The sequence below is a fragment of the Benincasa hispida genome, chromosome 2 (assembly GCF_027475165.1).
Source record: "Benincasa hispida cultivar pf3 chromosome 2, pf3_genome.v1.1, whole genome shotgun sequence".
NCBI lineage: Eukaryota > Viridiplantae > Streptophyta > Magnoliopsida > Cucurbitales > Cucurbitaceae > Benincasa > Benincasa hispida.
The window spans coordinates 57,617,700-57,639,922 of record NC_143479.1 but is presented as its reverse complement, the minus strand read 5'-3'; the positions used below and the strand labels follow the sequence as shown (position 1 = coordinate 57,639,922).

Genomic DNA, 22,223 nt, shown 5'->3' with positions numbered 1-22,223 from the left:
TGGAAAATATTTAAATAAGATTTAATTATTAATTATATGAATAGGGATTCATGTCTGGAATATGAGTTAGATTAATTTAATATTTGATATTGAATTAGTTAATTATTTATTTAGAATTAATTTTATTTAAAATTAATTATTAGAATTGATTTTGTTTAAAATTAATTTATTTTTTTAATGTTAATTATTTAATTAATATTTAACTTTAAATTTTATTTTAAATTTGAAAAAAAAAAACAATTTTTAAAAGTGAAATTTCACAAAGTGGGTTTTTCAACCCATTACACCTCATTCTACTCACTTTATGGAGTCTTGGTGTCAATTTCTCATGAAATTGAAGTACATGTCGGTATTGTACAAAAGAAAAAAAAAAAAACTTGATGAGAAAATGATATTGATGTAATTTTGATTTGGTTGAGAGAATTGTTCTCTCAAGGACCATCATGCACTAAGACAAAAAAAAAACCATTTTTTTCTCCAAAGTCCCTTAATTTCCTTCTCACTTTGGATCCCACAATTCAATATAAGGTCTTAGAGGATTGTAGAAACGATCTTGGGGTGGTCTACATTAAGTTCTTGATCAATTTCAAGCTGAAAAGTTGTTGATTTGAAGAGTTCATCAAATGTCAACTTCAGAAACCCTATTTTTTTTAATATGAACATGCTTCCTTGATTGCTAAAATTAATAGAATAGTATTTAAGATTCTTATTGCTTCCGCATGTTGAATGTCAACAACAATACTCCAAAGGCCAAAGTACCAAGCGTACATCACATGCAACCCTGTTCATTTTTAACTATATGGTTATTTTAATTATTTTTTAAAATAATAATACGCTAATGAGAATTGATAAGTAGATTAATTAGTATTGGAGAAAGAAATGTAATTGACCTTTGGTTTTCTAAAGAGGCAAGAGATGAAAAGATTTGCAAATAATAAATATATTTTAATATGAAATTTTCTTTTTAAAAAAATGGTCAAAATAGCTAATATAAAGAGTTGTTTTTAAATAAAGAAACACTATCTTAGTGATAGACTGCGATGAACATCCATCGATATCAGTGATGAATGTCTATTACGGTCCATCACTAATAGATAGTGACATTTTTCTGTACTTGAAAATATTTTCAGTAGTTTTATCATTTAAAACAATTATCTTAATATTAAACCCTTTACATTTTTTTTCTTTTTTTCCTTTTTTATGAACACAATTCTATTGATTAAACAAACAAACAAAAACATTAGCTCTAAGTTTGTTTTTCCTAAAAAGAAATAATCAAAATATTAATTTCACGTGTCTATGTCTTCCATTTCTCTTTCATAACAAGTACACATTCGTTAAAAGAAACAATCAAACTATTAATTTCACATGTATTATAAATAACAGTTTGAAGGGAGGCGTTAAGCAACTGTTACGAAAGTGTGCTTGAAAGTTCTGAATGAAGGGAAAGACGTTAAGCACATCAACAAAATACGGATTTCTTTAATCCCAAAGATCTCTAACCCAATGGCCATTGTATCCGACTTGATCTTGACTCATGGATTAACAGAAATGGAAGTTGTACCCTTCTCTTTGTAATGGCTAGTTTGCTGTGAAGTTAGTTCATAGCCTTTTAGGAGAAGATGGTCGTTGGAATGAGGGTCTCGTTAGAAGCAGCTTCCCTTCCCTTAATGCGGAAGCCATTCTTAACATGAGGATGGGACCACATTTACCAGGGATGTGATCATTCAGAATTACAATCCCAAAGGTCGCTTCATTGTGAAAAGCGTTTACCACTTGGCTATTTCCTTTTCGACTTCTAAAATAGTTTCCTTGTTTGTTAACCTTGGGAAGCTATTGTGGAACTCCCTTTGGAAGGCTAAAGCCCTCCCAGAGCTAAGCATTGTGTTTGGCGAATCAAGAATGATAACATCCCCACCAATGTCAATATTTCTAAAAAAGAAGTATTTGCTAACCCTTTGTGTTTGTTTTGCAGAAAAGAGCGAGAGTTGCATCTCATGCTCTCTGGTTTTGTGAGTTGGCCAAGAATTGTTGGCTTAAGTTCCTTCCTAATATGCGGTCTCTTTTTATATCGTGCAGGTCTTCCTGGCATCCATGGGAGCTATGGCATTGGATGGCCAACAACCTTGATGAGGGGGAGCGAAGCAAGCCTATCACAATTTTGTGGTGCCTTTAGAACCACAAAATCTCTATAAACTCCAATGGGTCAAAGGGTCCGTTGAAGTTTTTGCTTAGAAATGTTACTCTGACCTTTGATAGGGGAGGCTCTGTTCTAAAATCTGATCATTGCCCCAGCCAGTTGGAGAGCTTGACAAGTCATGTTTAATGAAGCCCCCTCCCCCATATTAGCGAGTGGAAGATGAACGTTGATTTTTCTTGGAACAAGGATATGTATCTAGGTGGTGTGGGTTGGGTGGTGCGTGACTCTTCAGATCTCTTAAAGGGTCAGGCTACAAGACATGAGTGGTTCATAAAGTTGCTCGAGACTCGGGCTATTATCGACGGTTTATCTTTTCTTTCCTCCTCTTGTTTACTTTCCCCTGCCTCTTTAGTGGTTGAATCTGATGTGAAGGAGGTGGTGAACTTGCTAAACAATTGCTTGAAAGATTTACCCAAATAAAGGATGTTGTTGTCAAAATTTGAGATTTGACAAGTCGGTCGGGTCCTGTCTCCTCATCTATCCCCATGTATGTAATAAGGCTACTCACTATATAGCCCGTTATGTTGTTGGTTTTGTAAGTTTTGTTGATTTTTATGTTTCTACCATTTCCAAAGATGTTGGGTGTAGTTGGTCTTCCGACAACTATAGTTAAATTGTGGATATTATTTTTGGTGATTTGTCGGTTCTATAAGATCAAACTTTTTAATTGCAATCAAAATGGCTAAAATTGGCAGTTTGTTCATGTAGATAAGCAATTCATTGTCAAAATTAACCTCTATCCTTTTTATTATTATGCTAATTATTCTAAGATTTTAATTTTTAATTTTTACCAGTATACAAATGTCAATACCTTGTACCGCACGCATGATCGAGCCAACAGCGGGCCCAGCCCAACAGAAATGGTGTTACGGTTCTTTGATGGCCCAATATTTGAACCAAAAAAGGTGGGCCTTTAACACCTTGTTCATCAAGCAAAATCAAATTTTCAACAATTCTAATAATTTAATAATTCTTTTTATGACAAACTTTAGCTCTTCAAGATAAGAAGTTTGACCAACTGGGAATATAAAATCCAAATGAAATAATGTAAACAACAACAACAAAGTACTGTGAAGGTCCTTTTTTGTTTGATCGTTTAAAACAAAAATGGAATACTCTGTGTTCTATTCATTGCCACTTTGTTTGGTTGTTTTTGGAGTAGCAAAAGCTTTTCACTCCATTTGGTGGAGACCCAAATTGGTGGAAAGACAGTTGAAAAGACAAGGAATTAGGGGCAGTTCCTACAAGCCTATGGTTGGTGATGTCAAAGAGTTTGTGAGGATGATCACTGAAGCATGGTCCACCCCTATGAGTCTAGATCATCAGATTGTTCAACGTGTCGATCCGTTCACAGCAGTAAACGCTAAAAAATATGGTATGTTGTGTCGTGTTGTATCTCGTTGTATCTTGTATTAGAATAAGTTTTAATACTTCGTCATTTGTGTGTAGGAAAGGTATCGATGTGTTGGTTTGGAACAAATCCGAGATTGATAGTGAAGGACCCCGAAATGATGAAAGAAGTACTATCGAACAAGGCGGGTAGCTTTGAGAAGCCACCATTGAACCCACTTATTCTGAAGCTAACAAGGGGATTAACTACTCTAAAAGGGAAGGAATGGGCTAAACATAGGAGGATTATCAATCCTGCTTTTCATCATGAAAGGCTCAAGGTATACTCTGAAAATATATTTATGGTTATAGATTATAAGAATATGTTTGGAATTCATTTTCAAGTATTTAATTCAAAAAATAAGTCATGTTGGAAGAATTATAGTATTTGACAACTTTTCAAGTATATTTTAATCAATTTTTATCAAAAGTATTCAAATAAAAATGAGTTTTTTGAAAAATAATTTTTTTTTTTTAAAGTCAATCAAACTGGGCCCTAAGTTTGGTTTCTGTACTCTATATACTAGAACATAAAAATGTCTGGTAGATCCTTGAACTTCCAATTTTATGTCCTATAGACACTTGGTTTATGAGACATTCATCGATACAAAATTGAAAATTCATTAACTCATTACACACCAGGTTGAAAGTTGAAACACTTATTTAAATATTACGATCGAACCCAAATATATCGAGATATGATAGGTAATTAAACTACAAGATAAACCAAGTTATTCGAGGTACTTGGACGCTCCCCTCTTGAGATCACACACCAAAACATTCCCTCCCTTCTTCATCCCCTCGTCCTCTATTTATAACCAACAAGTATAACAAACTCTTGAGCTAATTACTAATATGCTCTTAATACTCTAATAATACCCTAATCCATTCCTATCACATCATTGTTTTCACTTCAAGGACTAAATCTTGTAGCTTAACAAAGCAAATGTTGTAAAACGGTTTTGAACAAAATTGAAAATATTATCTATTTTGTAGTACAAAAGAATTTGTTTTCTCTAGGCTAAGTTATTATAATATTTTTCTAAAAAAAAGCACTAAGTTGCAAATAATTTATCAGTAACCAATGTTTTTGTTTCAAAGAGAGCCGAAAGTCAAGTGAAGGAAGTTCAGAACATACTAATAAATGTTTGGTTGATGAAGGGAATGATGCCAGCCTTTAGTATAAGCTGTAGCAACATGATAGAGGAATGGAAGGAAAAGGCTGCAAATCAAGACAGTGTTGAAGTGGATGTATGGCCTGAACTTCAGAGACTAACTGCAGATGTTATATCCAGGGCTGCCTTTAGCTCCAACTTTGAAGAGGGGAAGAAGATTTTTGAACTTCTCAAACAACTCACTCATCTTACTCTTGATGCTATGCAGACCTTGTATCTTCCTGGTTTCAGGTCTAATTTCTCTTATTCATAAATTTTACTTCCCTGACCATCTATTCTTTTCCTGTCTTTTGAATGGCTGGGTTGAGAATGACAACTTGAGTAGGAATAGTTGTCCCACCCATGACTAAATAATTTGTCATCTTTGGATATTTCATTCTATCAATAAAACTGTTTCTTATCCAAAGAAATAATTTGTATAAGCAGAAGATGAAAAAAAAATTAGTTTGCAAATTAAGATAACTAGAATTGATTAGTATGGAGCCCAAGTTCTATAACCATGGGAAAAAATGAAGCTAAAATTATTGTGAAATCCAACTTTCAAGATGGACATGTGGCTTTGTGTATATGCAGATTTATTCCAACAGCTAAGAACAGGAGGAGAGAGAAGATGAACAAGGAGATCAAAACCATGATAGGGAGTTTAATTCTAAGAAAAGAAAATTCCATGAGCAACCAGGAAGACAATGTAGATGATTTGTTAAGCCTGCTCTTGCAGTCAAAGAAGAAAGAAAATCAACAAGAAGGTGATGGACTGACAGTTGATGAAGTGATGGAAGAGTGCAAGCAGTTCTACCTTGCAGGGCAGGAAACAACAGCAAGCTTGCTAACATGGACAGTCATCGTTTTGGCCATGCACTCAGAATGGCAAGAAAAGGCTAGGCAGGAAGTCTTGCAAATTTGTGGGAAGAATGAACCAAGTTTTGAATCTTTAAACCACCTCAAGATTGTGAGTTTTCATTCCACACTTAGCAATCTTCATTTACCTATTGGTACAAGTTTTTAATTGTTTTTCAAAAATCTAAGGAAAAAAAAGTTACTGATTCACAAAACAATACTCTGCAGGTTACCATGATACTTAATGAAGTCCTGAGGTTGTACCCCCCAGTTATTGGTCAATATCAACATACTTATGCAGAAACAAAGATAGGCGAAGTTTTAATACCAGCTGGGGTTGATGTTACCTTACCTACGCTGCTTATTCACCACGATCCCCAGTACTGGGGAGAAGATGCAGAAGAGTTCAAACCAGAGAGATTCTCGGCAGGAGTTTCGAAGGCAAGCAAAGATCAGTTGGCTTTCTTCGCCTTTGGATGGGGGCCTAAGACCTGCATTGGACAAAACTTTGCTATGTTAGAAGCTAAGGTCGCATTGGTTATGATTCTACAGAATTTCTCTTTTGAGCTTTCTCCTTCTTATGCACATGCTCCTCATACTGTCATGACTCTTCAACCACAGCATGGAGCCCAGCTGAAACTTCACCAATTATAGGTTGCATGTAAATGAAGTACCACCTTTGAGGGATGAAAATCATGTTTGGCATTTCTGCAAATTATCTAGCCTTGTACTGTACTTTGTTTTCCTGTAGAAAGAACTGATAAGAATCTACTAGTCAAATGATTTCTCTGTAAATATGCTATTTTTATTTTAATAAAGAATCGTGCAAAGTGAGAGCATTTTTAGTGCCTACAGTTGATCACCTAATGTTTGAAAGCATCTCACCTCTATGACTATGTAAAACCTCGAAAGATAAAGAATGTAACACATTCTCTAGATCTCACTCATCGCAGTTGATATTTGCAACATATTGACAACGGTGTTTTTAAAGCGCAAGGCGCATCTTAAGGGGACATGTCTCTTAATCACCTTAAGACGAGAGACGACGAAAAGGCGTCGTCTGAGTGAAACAAGGCCCACTTAATAAAATAATAAATTAACATTATCTACAACTATTATATGTAAAAGAAAAGGAGTATTTAATTCTCAAAAAATGAGAAAATATCAATGTAAGCTATTTAATATTTAAGTAAATTAGACTTACACCATCAAAAACAACTTACATATTAGTGCTATAAGAGTGAGCCTATGACAACTAAAAAGAACATACTTTAAATAATGTCATCTGTTTCCGTAGTAGACTTTGATTAACAAATGATACTACCAAAGCATTGATTGGAAAAGAGAAATAATGGCCATCTGTCAATCATGGAGGAGAGATATAGCATGCAGCATGCAACCTCTTTTCACATTAATGAAGGTGCATTTTCATAACTTCAGACTTTTCATCTTCTTTTTCCTCTTAATCTTTTCCAACTCTTCTTATTTTACTTCTTCGTACTATTATTCTTCTTTTTTCTTCTTCTTCTACTCCTCTTCTGTATCTTCTTTCATATTCTTCACCATTTTCTTTGTCTTCCTAATCTTCCAAATCAACAAGCGAGCGCCTGGTTAAAGGTGCTCGCATAGAGGCGCAATGACAATGAATGCTTATTAAGATAACGACATACATCGCATTCAAGTTATAATACTGAAATGCATTAAGAAGGGGGGACCAACAAAATATTTCGGTACGGTAGAATGAGATTTATTGCTCTTGTCAAAATTGTAATTAGTATAATCGATCTACTTGATCGCATGACAAATGTTCATAATTAAAAATCTAGGCACTCGAAGCTAAACAAGAGAGAAAATAGTCACTCTTCTGTTTTGCATGAACCAGTGCATCTTTTTCTGCTGTTATCTTTTGTTGTTCTATCCTCTTGAGGTTTGATTTAAAAAAAAAAAAAAAAAAATCACTCTCGTCAATTTCTCTACACATTGATGTCTATGAAAAAATTCCACCTTCAGAGAAAATAATTATAAATCCTCAATATTCTTTAACACTGAGTCCACATCTGGTGTTAAAATGGCACGCTTGCTAAGCTCCCCAACGATGCAACAACACTTCCCTTCCACATTGACAGCTGCAACATCTTGTGCAAAGCCACAATCCATTCCAGAAGAAACCTGCCCGTATTTTAAAACTGGTGTGAGAAGGAACGCGAAATCTAAGATTTCATCTAAGAATAGCCCTTAAATAAATAAGAACATCCTATACATAAGTAGTAAATATTTTCATCAAGTGAAAAATTTAAAAAGCTGAGGCAGAGACTTCATGCTTCTAATATAAAATATTTCATCTCAAGAGATCATTCAAGTTGGTGAAAGAGTAGATAGCGAAGAAGTTGGCATGCTCATGTTTATGGTAGGAAACAAAAATAAATAAACTCACATCATATATAATATCACCAAGCTTTAACTTGACAGCACCACTCCTATACACAAGCAATTTACCCATGGAGCCCGAAGGTAACTCATTCATCAAGCAGGCTTTCTGTCGAGGTTGTGAACCTTTACTTTGTTCCAGGCTGTTGGCTGCCCCCGTCCCTTCTACAGTAGAAGATTGCTTTACCATAGGCACCATAGGTGGTAATTGTAGAAAAAAGACGTCCATTTCTGGATTCTCCTCCTGCCAATCAACCATTAAGCGTAAAATTGGAAACAAGAGGCTCAAGATATGCCATCAACAGGATCCAATGACTAACCAATAAACCAAGATCCATTGCTGGAGTAGTTGTATTTTCATCATAGGCGAAGTTTTCTGAAGCTTCTCCAAATTCTTCTTCGTTTAGAGAATCTATGAAGTAGTGCATAAAACTTAGAGCAAATAATTGATGAAGAATGCAGAGGATGTGGGTACAGTTTTCATCGATACAGGTATAGTTTTCACCATGAAAACTGTACTCCAGAAATGATAAGTATGCAAACCACACATGTAGAGGATAAATTGCATCTCAGAATAATCCAGTTGTCCACTGCAATATTTTCCTTTTAGTTTTTGTAAATAACATGAACTTACAAAGATACCTGGATTTCCTGAATATGGTCTCCGCAAAGGAAGAGTTACAGGATAATAACTGTAATAATCCTGGAGTAAAATGAAAATAGAATTACTAATTTGACATACTGATGGAGAAGGCAGACGCAAATAGGAATTGAAAAGGAAAATAATTGATGACTTGTATGTTTTACTGACCCATGGTTCTACATACTCCTTGCTTGTACTAGACGGAAGAGTTCCATCTGCATAATCACCTTTCAGTTTAGAGCATTGAAAGCCTCTCATGTGCAGTAAATCAAACAATTACATCTTGAGTAGAGTAGATTTTAGTAGTTTAATAGCCAACCTTCATTTCTTGGTCTATTTCCAGCTTTTGAAACACCATATGATCTTAAGGTGCTCGAAGTACCTCCAGAACCAAATGCAACTTGTGTAGGTGCCGCTGCATATTAATATAACAGGCAGGCAAATGAAACAGAGGCGTGTTAAAATAACTAAAAATCTTTAGTCGTTGTGCTAGTAAATTTCGATTAGATGTGAGGTTCATTAACAAACAAAAGTTACCACATTTTCCTGATATGCGAGGTAGCACAGTTGGGGCAAGACCACATGATGCATAATTGATATGTTGAACCATATTATCAGAACTTCATGGATTATTCTACAAATTCATTATTACACTCATGATGTCTAGTAAACTTAATATGCGATCTCTTTTGGCTACACAAATGGTAGAAATTCCAAATACGGAACTGTATTGCTCGTCAAGAAAATTAAAGCATATTACAATTTTCTGCTCCCTCAATTTTTCGCAGATGGAAAATTGCCCTCAGTCTTCTTAAGATATTCATGTGATCTTATAGATGTCTGTTCTGAAGAAGAATCCTAAGCAAAATAACCTAAGATATTCAAATCTTTAGACTTAATTTCAATCACGCATATATAAATAGATTAATACATAGTTACACATAAACCAATATGCATATCAATCCTACTATCGAATTTTGTATATCATGACTAATAGATGGAAAAAAGAAATTAAAAAAAAAATGATAGCCAACTACGATCATCAATCGATGAAAAGAAGCATGACCGAGAACTAGCACTACATGAGTAACCTTTCACATCCAATTTAAAACAATCAGAAGATTAATCAATTAAATTTAAAATTATCTACTAAATAAATAAAATCATTAAGCTCAAAACCAAAAATTAGTTATGAACAATGACAAATTTATGGAAGTTTGCAACTCGCCTTTTCTCCCAATTTTTTGCTTTGTCCTAAGGGTGCTTTCCTGCAATAATACATCAAGAAATTAAAGTGAAAACAGAGAACAAGAGTGTAAAACAACTGGATATTCTATATGCACAACAATAAAAGGAAACGGAAAATAAATGAAAACAAACATACATTGAAGCGTTTTAGTAAATCCCTGGCTTGAGCAGCATCAGCATCCTCTGCTATTTCTCTACATAAAACAAACATACATTTTGACTACGACAGAATGTTGGAACAATTGAAGGTGCTACTATATTTGAAAGCAATGTTCTCACGCTTTGACTTCAGGTTTTGGTATACGACGAATAGGTGCTTTTGGAGCAAATTTCAACTGCAGCAGACCATTCCATCAGATGAAAATAAAAATTTTAAAATCGTCAAACAAGTAGATAGATGAGAGAGCCATAACATACTTTCCTTGGAGCAGCTGTCTTGTTTTTCGGCGGATCTTGTTCCATGTCTTCAAATGTTCGTTCAAATCTGGAAAAAAAATGATCAGTTATAATATTGTCAAATGCCACAACCAATACCAAAAAAAAAGGGAAAAAAACGATCGTTTATAGCGTGATTTGACATTCATAAACATGCAAAGAAACAGGGCATCAAGAAGAAGAAGAATGGCGTCAGAAGATTTTACCTGTTCTGTTCTGAGAGTGAATGAGACGCACCGGAACTGCAGTGTCATTGCCTCAATGTTGAACATCGTTCGCTTTATACGTATATATAAATTTATTCCATAATTTTGTTCTTGTGCTTAATCAGTTTTACGGTTCCATTGAAAAATAGCATCTAAGAACAAAATAATTCTAAACTGTAAAAGAAATAAAAGGTGAATGAAGTCAAAAAAGCATTTACCTCTAAATGGGTGATCGATAGATTCAAAAAAAGGAATGTTGGTCGCCGAACGCTAAATGAGACTAACGATTCTTCTCAGTATCGATTAGAATTGGTAGATTTGGCGGTGGTTAAAGCCTTTTCCGGTGGTCGGTGGATAGAACGCCTCCAATCTTTTGCGTGGGTTGTTTGTGATGTTTGCAAAATGCAAGCCCGTTGATTAGGGCTTAGAATGATTTTTTATTCTTAAAAAATTGGTTTATAATTTAATCCCTATATTTCAAAATATTATAATTTACAATTGAGTTTTGTTTTAATTTTATCCTAAATTTTAAAATTTATACTTTTAACTTTGCTTTTTTAAATAAATACTCAATTTTATAAAGTGTGCAATAGCAAAAGCGAAGATCGATAACATTCTAATTACATAAAACTAATAATAAACATGCCTAAACGGTTATATAATATAACCTTTGTATAATTCACCGCAATCTTCCTCTTCGTGCTCGATTGACACCACCAACTGTAAATCCTTGTTATTCTCCGATTGAAGAACACGATTGTGGGACCGTTTTACTAGTGAACTAACGGGAATTTCACTATAGTGAAGAGGAGACTAAGGAGATTTTGGTGGAAGAGTAAAGTCAAGAGTCAAATAAGCATTAGTTCTTATACATTTAAAAAACCAAACTATTTAAAGACAAAATTACATGCAAAATTCTATCTTGCATGTCTTCTACCTCAAACTCCACTAGTATGTAATCTTTAGGTGTCAAGCTTTGGAAGTGTCACTTCAAAGTCCACTTAATGAAAAAATCTAACAAATGAATTTAGATTTTTCCACTAACTAATTTAAAAAACAAATAAATCAATTTTTTATGAAAAAAAAACATTTTCGTGATTTAGAAAATATTTAAAAACAAATTTAATATCACATGTTAAATTGTTTTTGACACATAACTTTGATTAGTCACATTAATCAAGTTTAAAAAACACTTTCATGCTAATGTTCAATAATACTCTAATAAATAAATAATTGTAAATCATATCTCATATAAAATACAACTTTCCCTAAAGCCCGAATTTGAACATTTCAAATTCTTGCTTTACTTAGTTCTTCAATTTTGTCCATAGCGAGCTAGCAAAGACGCCCAATGGACCTACAGATCATGGGCTCCAACAATCCAAGACTAACCGGTCAAACTATTTAACCTAGTTAATCAACATTCGTTAACTAAAAAGACTGTCCACTATAGCATGTAGTTGCACTCCCTTCACGGTAGATATATTATGGTCCATTTGATATAACCATCATCGATAAGTTGATCATTCACAGGTTGTTCGTAACCTTAGCTAAGTCAAATACTGAAATACTCCTGAGTAACATCTTTTCTCCTTAAGTACCACTGTCCCTTCAATGAACAATTGATTTAAGATCATAATCACTAAATCCATTATCTATCGGACTAACAAGAGGATAGGGCCCCTTGTTCAAGAGTCAGGATCAGCCCCTAAGGGAGCAACATTTTTACTATCCTTAAAATGGGTAGGAGTGAATTTCATTTTGTAAATTCCATGTCCCCAACCATCTACCCGGTCTTTATCCCTTAAACGTGAGGTATATTGAGCAGCAATGTTGAGCTTACCCTTACATATGCAGATTAAGGGACAATCGCAAATAAACAGAAGTTTATAGATAGCTTAGGATTCAGATCAAGTTATCTAGGTAATCAATAAGTGAAATTAATATATGTTAACAATAGACGATGTCAATACGTAACAATAATTATTTCGTGATATGTCTTACACATTCTCATCGCATAGAATACCCTCGCTCGCATGTCTTTACATGAACGAACTGATCACATTGTTTATGACACTTTACAATATCTGTAACAATCATAAAGTGTGTTGTATTCGATAGTATCTTTAGAAATAGGTACCCAACTTAATCCAAGTATTATAGACTGTTTAGGTTATTTTACTCGAATTTGATCTAGTTCATGTCTCCACATAAAATCCACGTATTCATGACGATAGCCAAGGGTTTGTAGTTTAATGGATTTAGAGTTATAAAACAATCAACAACACTTGTATGAATAAAATTCATATATGTTTAGTAATTACAAACTACGAGTTTTATGGCACACAACCCAACAATTCTCTAAGGTTAATATAGGGCAGTAAATTTAAAATAATCAATATAATTATAATTGATTAATTTTCACTGTTTTTCATCGTGTTTAGAATTAAATTTAAAATTTCACTTTAATTATTTTAAATTGATTAAGAGACAATGTCGATGATTGGAAGTTAGTATTTAATGAAAAATTGAAATAAAAAATATAAAATCTTGTTTAGTTTTAACATTTCTGTTAGTGAAGATGAACTTCTCAAACATATTTTTGAAATTTCATCGACTAAAATGGTCAATTTAAAGGTCCAGAGACCAACCACACATATTTCTAAAAACTCATGGACTAAAAAAATATTTTACCCAATAACTTATATATGTTAATGTTAGAAATTTATACCACTATGGTCTATTTGGTAGAAAAATTTGAAAACAAGAGATTTAATAAAAACATAAATTTATTTGTTTTCAAATACATGTTGCCAATATTCAGAATTTTAATTATAGTTTAAATAATGGTTTAAAATGTGTTTGATGGTTTATTGGTAAATCATAAAAGCTAAACTTATCGAAGTTATTTCTGATATGTTTATAAAATATTTTATGTTAAAAATTTGCATAATTATTATCTTGTAATATTGTATAATTTATAATACAATAATACATATATTAATTTAAAAATGAATTTAGTCTCTAATACGACATACAATATTTTTAAATATTTTAATCTTTATTTAATATAACTCTATATTTTAGAATTTAGAATAAAAAAATTGGACACATTGAAAAGAAAATATCTTCAAAATTTGCACGGTTTAGATCATAAAATCCAAAAACTATTTTTATACACGGAATATGGTTGTCTGTCAAACACATATTTGTTGAATTTGAATACATTAAAAAAATGAGTTGCCAATCAAACAACCATTAAAAATTTGTTGGTTAAAAATGAAATAGTTTATTCGATTTTAGTCGAGTATTCCAATAAATATTAAATTTAGTATCTCAAAGTTAATCGTTATCAAAATTATTTCGATAATGATATTAATTTTCATGGAAGAAAAATAGAATATTGAGAACATATTTCCAAAATCTATAGCAAGGATGATAATTAATAATAAAAAGTTTTTAACCAATTAAATTTAAACTTTATTTCTCGGAACGTAGAATTATATTAATTTTTAATAATTTTTTTTTACAATACAATAGATGAAAAATTTGAACCTCTAGTCAAAAGGTCAACAGAACAAAATTTATATTAGTTCGATGTTGGCTTATTTGTATATTCTTTATTTACTTAGAAAATTTCAAATTCACAATTACCAAATTATGAATCTACCTCAACTTTGCTCCTTATTTCGAAAAATAAAATAAAAATCCTATTCTATTCAGATGGTAGAAATCCTTTAGAATGAATGATGAAATAATTAATATGGTAGCGATGTGGAACGACATGACAATGACTATAATATTTGTTAGATTAAGATCAGACCTAAGCCTAATATTATAATAATTATTTTTTTTTGTTAATTTTGAGGACATTTTTTAACCATTCTTTGATGATTATTTTTATACTTCAATGACATGTGAATAACAATATTATAACTTTCAAAGGAACAATGATGTTTTCTATAAATAAATAGCAACATTTGGGATATTTTTTTTTTATATGATCTAGATTTTTTTTAATCAAACAATAGTACAATTTGTTCACGACTCGAGTATACATAAAATGTGTTATAAAAGTTAATTTGTTTTTTTAGTACAGTGTGGGGTGGATGAATTCAAACTTCATACCTTTTGATTGAGAATGTGCATTTTTTTTTATGTCAATTGAGTCATGCTCACATTGGGTATAAGGGTAAATTTGTTGAGACAATCAAACTCGTAAGATATTGCTTTTATTTTATAGAAAATAAAAAATCCATCGATTATGTAAAGAATGAGGCCAAATCCGCCTCAACCAAAAGATAAAGTGATAAAGCCAATTGAGAAAATTGTCCTACCAACAATGAGATTTAGCCATATATGCTCCCCGTCAAGCTCAATCATCTGCCACAATGTTAGCTTTACGAGCTTCAGGTATACCATATGTTTGATGATAATGAATGCTTATTTACCAATGATTTAGACGTAGGCTTGTAGAGAAAAATTCAATGCACTTCGAATAACTCAAATTGGACCTCAAACGAAAAAAGATACAAGTAAACAAATATTGGAAACAAATTTGATGTGATCGATGACATGAGAGTGACATGGCAAACACGGCTCAACACTAAGATGACATGTGATATGTTGTTTAAGAGATAGATGAAAATAAAAAGAAGAAAAAAAAAAAAAATGAGATCACATGAGATTGTAACATGTAACATCATAAATCTATGAATTTTTGTTTTTTAAAAATGAAAAAGGTGAATCTCCTTCAAATTCCATCCAATTTTTTATGATTCGTGAATTTAATTTCATTCATTCTCTCATCATTTAATCACAGCCATTAATCCTTTTACCATAGATTCAATGATCAATCTTAAACCCTTCGAATTTTATAATCAATCCTATTTTTTGTTTTTTTAATCAATCATTCATCATCATCCTAAAAACCTTATTGAAAAAAAAAACATATTATTCCATCTGTTCATCCTCTAAGTGTTTGGAAAGTTTGTATATTTCTCATTCTCTTCCATTTTTACAAGTGTAATAGTCGAGAGGAAATTGTTGGAGTGTCATAGGATAAACTTGTGAATTTTACCTATTTAGAGGTAATATTTGAGTTTTTTTTTTTTTTTTTTAAAATTGATTTTTTATATTAACGCGTGAGCACGTATTTGGGATGTGAGAGAAAAAAAGGTTAGATCATAAACTAGTGAAGAGGATCCGAGATTCTCTTTTAACTTAGGTAAAAAGGGGGGGTTGTGTAGGTTTTAGGTGTATTGGAGAGTGGACGTAGGCAAATTGTTGTACCACTATGCATTTTAGTGTCTTCTTTTTCCTGAATTCCTTTTATTTTTGTACTTAGTTTGTTTTGTAATGTTTAGACTGCATGTTAGGATTTGTTGATCTTTTGCTTTGCATATTTGTGATATTAACTATCAACTTGAATTGATTGCTTGATGTTATTTTGTTAGATTGACATTAAAGTTTGGTTGTCACACGTATATCAACTAGGGTTTCAAAGTTAAAAGTGGCAGATAACTGTAATCACCCATTTAGTATTGTCATTCGATCCTATATACGATATTAAGAGATCTTTAAACTATGGAATTAAATCTCGTGTTGCGCCCTATGAATATAACGTCTGATGCTATTGATTTCAAATGGAGTTGCATGTGTTCCTCCCTGGTCAACAACTACATAGCTATCAAACTGTCCAACTTCCTGCCAAATGCAATTGCACGACCAAAATAATGACTCATAATCTAACCACAATCACACGAACCTCTACAAACAATACATCAAAAGATCATTACATTTCCCCCTCGTCTAGCTGCAATGAGTGTACTTGTATGTTCTCGAAGTGCCTCACAAATATCACCCTAATACTTTGTCGTGTTCAAGCATCATCATACGACAATATCAACCATCGATTATTGAATCAAAGGTAATACATATATGTACTCAAATACACACATATCAATTTTTTATTTAACGTGAAGTAGATATTAGTTAAAGCCACAAACATGACTTTTAAAAAAACAGTTTTTACTTTACTTAAATGTGGAATAAATATTAGTTCAAGGTAAAATGTGATTTTTTTTAAAAAAATTCCCTTTATTAAACGTAAAGTAGAGATCCTCTCTAGACAAAATATGATTTTTTTTTTCTTTTTGTCTTGTTTTTTTTTTTTAAATATATGATGCTAAAAAAGTTAAGGATAAAATGTGATATGTTTTAATTTTTTTCCCCTTCTAACTTGAAATAGAGATAACATGTGATAAAATTTATTTTTTTTTTTAATAATTATTTTCGTGATTCGAAATAAAAAAGTATCGGTATCGTTTATTTATTTTAATTTTAAATTTATATGTGATGCTTAAAATTAGAAGAAAATATTATTTTTTGATTTAAAAATAAAATTGCCTAACATGATCATATGACCAGCATCAAAAAGGGCAAAAGGTAAAATCAAGAGTTTATAAACGCATAGATACAATATAAATTTTAGATAGTATAAATAGATACTTAACCCTATAAAATACCAAAATACGAAAGTGCCCTATGATCAAATTTCGTGATTCATTCTTTTGTTCTTCAAATTCTATTGATTTCTATTCCTCCTTTCTCCCGGAGAAGAGAGGCGGTCAGAGGCTCGAGATTTTCCGGCGAACAATTCTGTGATTTTCTTCCCCTCCTCCGCTTGCCCTGCTTTAGCGTTTCGAAGGAAAAGCATGGCTTGTGTGTACATACCGGTACAGAACTCGGAGGAGGAGGTCAGAGTAGCTCTCGATCAACTCCCCAGAGACGCTTCCGACATTCTCGACATACTCAAGGCCGAGCAAGCTCCGTTAGATCTCTGGCTAATCATCGCGGTTCGTTCTACTCTCTATAACTACAATGCTATGTACTTTGATTTCAACTTCCCTCCTTTGCTCATCTTGTGACGCCTGATTTTGTCGTATGAATAGGTTTTGTTTTCAGTTATGAATACCTAATTTCGAACTTTTTGAGTGATATGCGTAATGGGTGAAGTTGATGCAGTATTGTGCTTGTATCGTACTAATAATTATTGATCTACGAGGGGGTGACCAAATTCTTTGTGCGTGCGTGCGTGCGTGTTCTTTTTCTTTTTGCGGGTATTTTAATGTAAGGAGCTCTTTTTAAGTTGTTGATTATGCGACTGGAACCTAGTCATATTGTTTTCTTTTCTTTTGTTTTTGTTTTTGTTTTTGTTTTTTTTGTTGTTTTTTTTTAAACTTCAATTTGGGTACGAGTGTGAAGATTGATTGATGGAGTGCTTTGGTTTCCAATTGGGTAACCGTGCGAACTAGATGGGGATTGTATAATAAAGGACTTAGAGGGAATGTGTTTGGTCCATGGTAGCCATCAATCTTCTTATTCTTTCTTTCTTTTTATTATTATCCTTTTAATTTTTATTTTTTTCTAATTTCATCGATGGAATGAAATTACAAAAGGATAAGGAATGCCATGTAGATTACAAAAACCTATTCCACTGAGAAGTAAGAAAAGTAAGATTGTAATCACTAAAGAATGGGGTGAATTTACACCAAAAAAACGGCAATATAAGTAAGGTGTTAAAAAAAGGATGAAAATGTCATAGTTTTGTCTTTGAAGATGCGTCAGTTCCTTTCAAGCCAAATGTGTCAAAAGAAAGCTTTAATGAAGAAAGTCGATAGGACCTCTTTTTCCTTTATGAATGGGTGACTAGTGAGGTGAGGAGTGACTGTAGAAGGATAAGAAGATCATTGGAGAAGACCATGTGATAATGGAAGGCCTCCAAAATCTTTGACCAAAAAGCATGAGCATATTCACAAGTGACAAAGAGGTGAGTAATAGTCCTGCTATTCTCGTAGTTGTGGCAAAGGGTACACCTATTAGCGGCAGAGACGATCCAAGAGGCTTTTTTGATCAATATATCAACAATATTTATGCATCCATGGCTGTGTTCCCATTGGAAAACTTTGGCCTTTTTAGATATGGGACTTTTCCAGATGATTGAGTATAGATCTTTTGGGTGGATGATTCCACTGGAAGAAAGTTTGCTTGATAGAGACTTGGCTGTGTATAACCCCATGGAGTTCATGGACCATTTCCAACAATCCTCCATCAAGGGAAGAGGGGAGATAATAATTGTGGATAGTAGGGACCGTTCATTGATCTCGTTTTCAGTGAGATGCCTTCTCAAGTGAAGATTCTAGGGTGTTGTCTCTCTATTCTAATAGTATGCAATAGTAGAATTATTGTGTAGTGATAGTGCGAATATTCTAGGAAAAGCTTCTTTGGGAGGAAGTTCCAATCCATGTATCATTCCAAAAGGAAGTGGCTGCCACATTTCCAACAAAGCTGACAACGTTGTCAAGAGTCAACTCCTTGTTCTGTATGATATTTTTCGATGGGCCCTCGAATAATTTGAACATTGTTTGGTTCGGTTGAAGAGAGGGGTCATTCTTTGTAAACAATAAGATGCCTCTGAAGGGTGAGTTTTCTCGTCGTGGTATCTCTAGCAAGGAGGCTTTGGTTTTTAATTTTAAGTCAGTCAGCTCAGGACCCCCTTCAATAATACGGAGTTTAATCTTCTGCTACTTCAAAGAGTGTAAGGCCCTCTTGTTTGTATTTCCATTCCACGAAAACATTTCTATAAAACTTTTCTAGATGAGCCGCGACTTTGGATGAGATCACAAAAAGGGAGAGAGTACATGGGAAGTGTTGCTTGGATCAAAGTTAATTGTCCCCCTTTCGAGATATGTGTACCACTCCAACCTTTAAGTCCTCTCTACCTTTTCAACAATAGGTTCCCAAAATGGCACCAAGAATGCCTTTCCATTGAGAGGTAAGCCCAAATATATGGAGGGCCAATTACCAACCTTGGATCCAAAATTGAGACAATCAACCAAGTATCCATGTTTAAGCGCAAGAATTCTGATTTCATGTGGTTCATACCAAAATCTGAGGCATCTTCAAAGGTGTGAATGGTATTTAATAGAAGAGATGGTTTGTCTTTTCTTGGAGAGGAGAAAAGAATCGTGTCATTGGCAGACTGCAAATGATTGTTGTATAGACCTTCATTCTAATTCTAAAATCCTCGAAAACACCATTTTCAGCCTCTTGAGAAAGCATCCTGCTTAGATAATTACTCGCCATAATAATTAGAAAGGGGGAGAGGATCACCTTGATGAAGAATAACCCTTATTTTTCCCTTGGTCTACCATTAATGATAATGGAAAACTTTGCCAAGGAGATACAACTTTGATCCATTTTCCTCCATTTGCGCCCATAACCTTTGACAATCATCAAATTATCGAGGAAATTCCAGTTGATTGTATTAAAAGCCTTTTCAATGTCGAGCTTTATAACGATAGCCTCTCTTTTGGTTTGTGCACAGTCACTGTCTCTTTTAGTATCTTACTAGTTTCTTTGGCACCTAAATATAGGAGATTAGGTAAGATGTCCTGTGAGATTAGTTGAGATACGCGCAAGTTGGCCCTTACACTCACAATTATAAAGAAAACTTGGTGACTGTGTGAGCTTGGAGACAAGCTTAGCTCTTGGTTGTATAGATGTGTAAAAACATTTCCTATTCAAATGTAATATTTTTTTGGCGAAAGGTTATTCTAGATTTGATGGTTTTTTTGGACAAAGGTTTTTTCAGATTTTATGTGTTTCTTGGCCGACATGTTAGAGGGTTTACCATAAACTTTGTGTCACTAGGTTTTCTATGACCACTTGAATTGTTATTCTTGTTTTGGGGATGTCTGTCTGTCTAGTTTCTCAGGCTTGGTTGGTTTGGGACCTTTGTTATCTTTGTCTTGGAATAGAGATGGTTACACTATTATTGAGGAGAGGTGCGTCTAAAATTTCCTTTCTAGGAGAAAGGATTTATTATTTTTATTATTTTTTTGTGTCAAGCTAGGTTTATTTATTTATTTATTTTTTTCCCTGGAAGATTGGCTTGGGAGGAGCAATAGGATTTTTAGAGAGGTGGAGAGGTTGTGTGTCGACGTCTTGGAGGTTGTGAGGTTAAATGCTTCTTTGTAGACATCGGTCACTAGGCCTTTTTGTAACTATGAGTTTAGTTTGATTTTGTTGGAATGGAGGTCCTTTTTGTAGTTTGTTGGAGTCTCCTTTTTTGTTGGATTGTTTTTTTGTATGCCCTTGTACATTCTTTCTTTTATGTCAATGTAAGCTCAATTCCTTATCAAGAAAAAAAATGATTACTTGAATCCGCAGCCAGAGGTGATGTTATCCACTATACACTTTTAGATTATTCATTTGGTTCAATTCCATATTTATTAAGTATAGAATTATTTTTCCCATGCATTTAATTTTAATTTAAAACTAATGTCCATCATTTCTCCACCTCTGGTTTATGCTGTCCGAATGATGATTGGCTACAATGAGTCAATTGCTACTTCAAGATCAATTATAACTTGACTATCAAACTTAGAAGTTCATGCCTTTTAGGACAAACTATTCTTTTTGAATATGTTATTTCTGAGTATATATATTTTGAGGTTTCTTTTAGCATGTAATACATCCATGTCTGAGTTTCTGTGTATCATTTCGTTTACACATTCCAGAGGGAATACTTCAAGCAAGGAAAACTGGAACAATTCCGACAAATTCTGGAGGAAGGGTCGAGTCCAGGTATTGGCTTCTTTTCAAATGTTGGACTTTTGGTTATTTTTATTTTTAGTAAGTGTAATACTTTAATTAGTTGCGGCTACTTGAGTAGAACAAACAAGCCCACAGCCTAAAAAAATTTCTAATCTTATCTCAACATTTGTAATTTCATTAATGTTGCAGAAATCGATGAATACTATGCTGATGTTAGATATGAAAGAATCGCAATCTTGAATGCCTTAGGTGCTTACTACAGCTATCTTGGAAAAATTGAGACAAAACAACGAGAAAAAGAAGAACATTTCATTTTGGCCACACAATATTACAACAAAGCGTCAAGAATTGATATGCATGAACCTTCAACTTGGGTCGGAAAAGGTAAACTCTTCTAGTTAAAATTTTGTTTTAAGTTTAGTTAGATGTTATGACATTAAAATTAAACTCAAATGATTGCCTTTTGCTATCTGTTTTAAACTGCTTGTGATCTTCCTTTGATTTTGTCTTTTCAATGATTCTTTGAAGCATGCTTGGAATTATAATGCTTGAAATGTTCACAGGTCAGCTTTTATTGACCAAAGGGGAAGTAGAACAGGCATTTGCTGCATTCAAGATTGTTTTAGATGGAGATCGTGACAATGTTCCTGCTCTTCTAGGTCAAGTACGGGCAAAATCTTTCACCTGACTCATAGTTAACTGGTCTTTGGTAACTCTAGATCATGGAAAAGGTGTCATCTAGAAGATGATTACTTTTTTGGTTCCTTGATTATAGATTGTTTCTTTTAATACTCCTTGATTTTAGAGTGGCTTTTTCTGAAAGACTTTTTTTTTTTATAATAAAAAAAATTTCAACGCTACTATTTTATATATTCCCTTGCAAGATGAAATGCATCTGCATGCCTATTTTATCTGATATTTGGAAGTAGTTGAATGTTAATTGCTTTAGAATATGCTGTACTTGATCTTATGAACCTTTTCAAAGTTTGCAATTCTCATTCAATTTATCTATTCTATCTGATGTACCTGATGGATCATGTGCT

General features: G+C 33.2%; 3 protein-coding genes across 8 annotated transcripts in view; 2 read left to right on the top strand and 1 right to left on the bottom strand.

The window, feature by feature from the left end:
* The first annotated feature begins 3,207 nt into the window (after positions 1–3,207).
* On the top strand, positions 3,208–6,451 carry LOC120071475 (cytochrome P450 CYP72A616-like). The gene is made up of 5 exons (XM_039023786.2): positions 3,208–3,575; positions 3,650–3,870; positions 4,751–4,995; positions 5,338–5,713; positions 5,830–6,451. Exons 1-5 carry the CDS (start codon positions 3,308–3,310, stop codon positions 6,253–6,255), a joined length of 1,536 nt encoding a protein of 511 aa, XP_038879714.1. The 5' UTR covers positions 3,208–3,307; the 3' UTR covers positions 6,256–6,451.
* Positions 6,452–7,326: 875 nt separating this feature from the next.
* Positions 7,327–10,999, bottom strand: LOC120070724 (RNA polymerase III RPC4). Of its 6 annotated transcripts, none has more exons than XM_039022581.2 (12): positions 10,779–10,996; positions 10,561–10,632; positions 10,337–10,403; positions 10,199–10,254; positions 10,056–10,113; positions 9,900–9,939; positions 8,991–9,086; positions 8,840–8,886; positions 8,671–8,731; positions 8,349–8,440; positions 8,036–8,272; positions 7,327–7,770 (listed from the first exon to the last, which is right to left on the bottom strand). In XM_039022581.2, exons 3-12 carry the CDS (start codon positions 10,379–10,381, stop codon positions 7,621–7,623), a joined length of 882 nt encoding a protein of 293 aa, XP_038878509.1. In that variant the 5' UTR covers positions 10,382–10,403; positions 10,561–10,632; positions 10,779–10,996; the 3' UTR covers positions 7,327–7,620. The 6 variants fall into 6 exon arrangements, with proteins under 6 accessions (XP_038878509.1, XP_038878507.1, XP_038878510.1 ...); XM_039022579.2 differs by having other exon boundaries at positions 10,561–10,712; positions 10,779–10,991; XM_039022582.2 differs by having other exon boundaries at positions 10,561–10,596; positions 10,779–10,991.
* Positions 11,000–17,056: 6,057 nt separating this feature from the next.
* Positions 17,057–22,223, top strand: part of ELF8 (binding protein) — a 13,234-nt gene continuing 8,067 nt past the window's right edge. The window contains exons 1-4 of the mRNA XM_039022973.2: positions 17,057–17,417; positions 21,144–21,210; positions 21,370–21,564; positions 21,744–21,844. Of these exons, the coding sequence (XP_038878901.1) occupies positions 17,277–17,417; positions 21,144–21,210; positions 21,370–21,564; positions 21,744–21,844 (504 nt within the window). The 5' untranslated portion in view covers positions 17,057–17,276. The remainder of the gene's footprint in view (positions 17,418–21,143; positions 21,211–21,369; positions 21,565–21,743; positions 21,845–22,223) is intronic.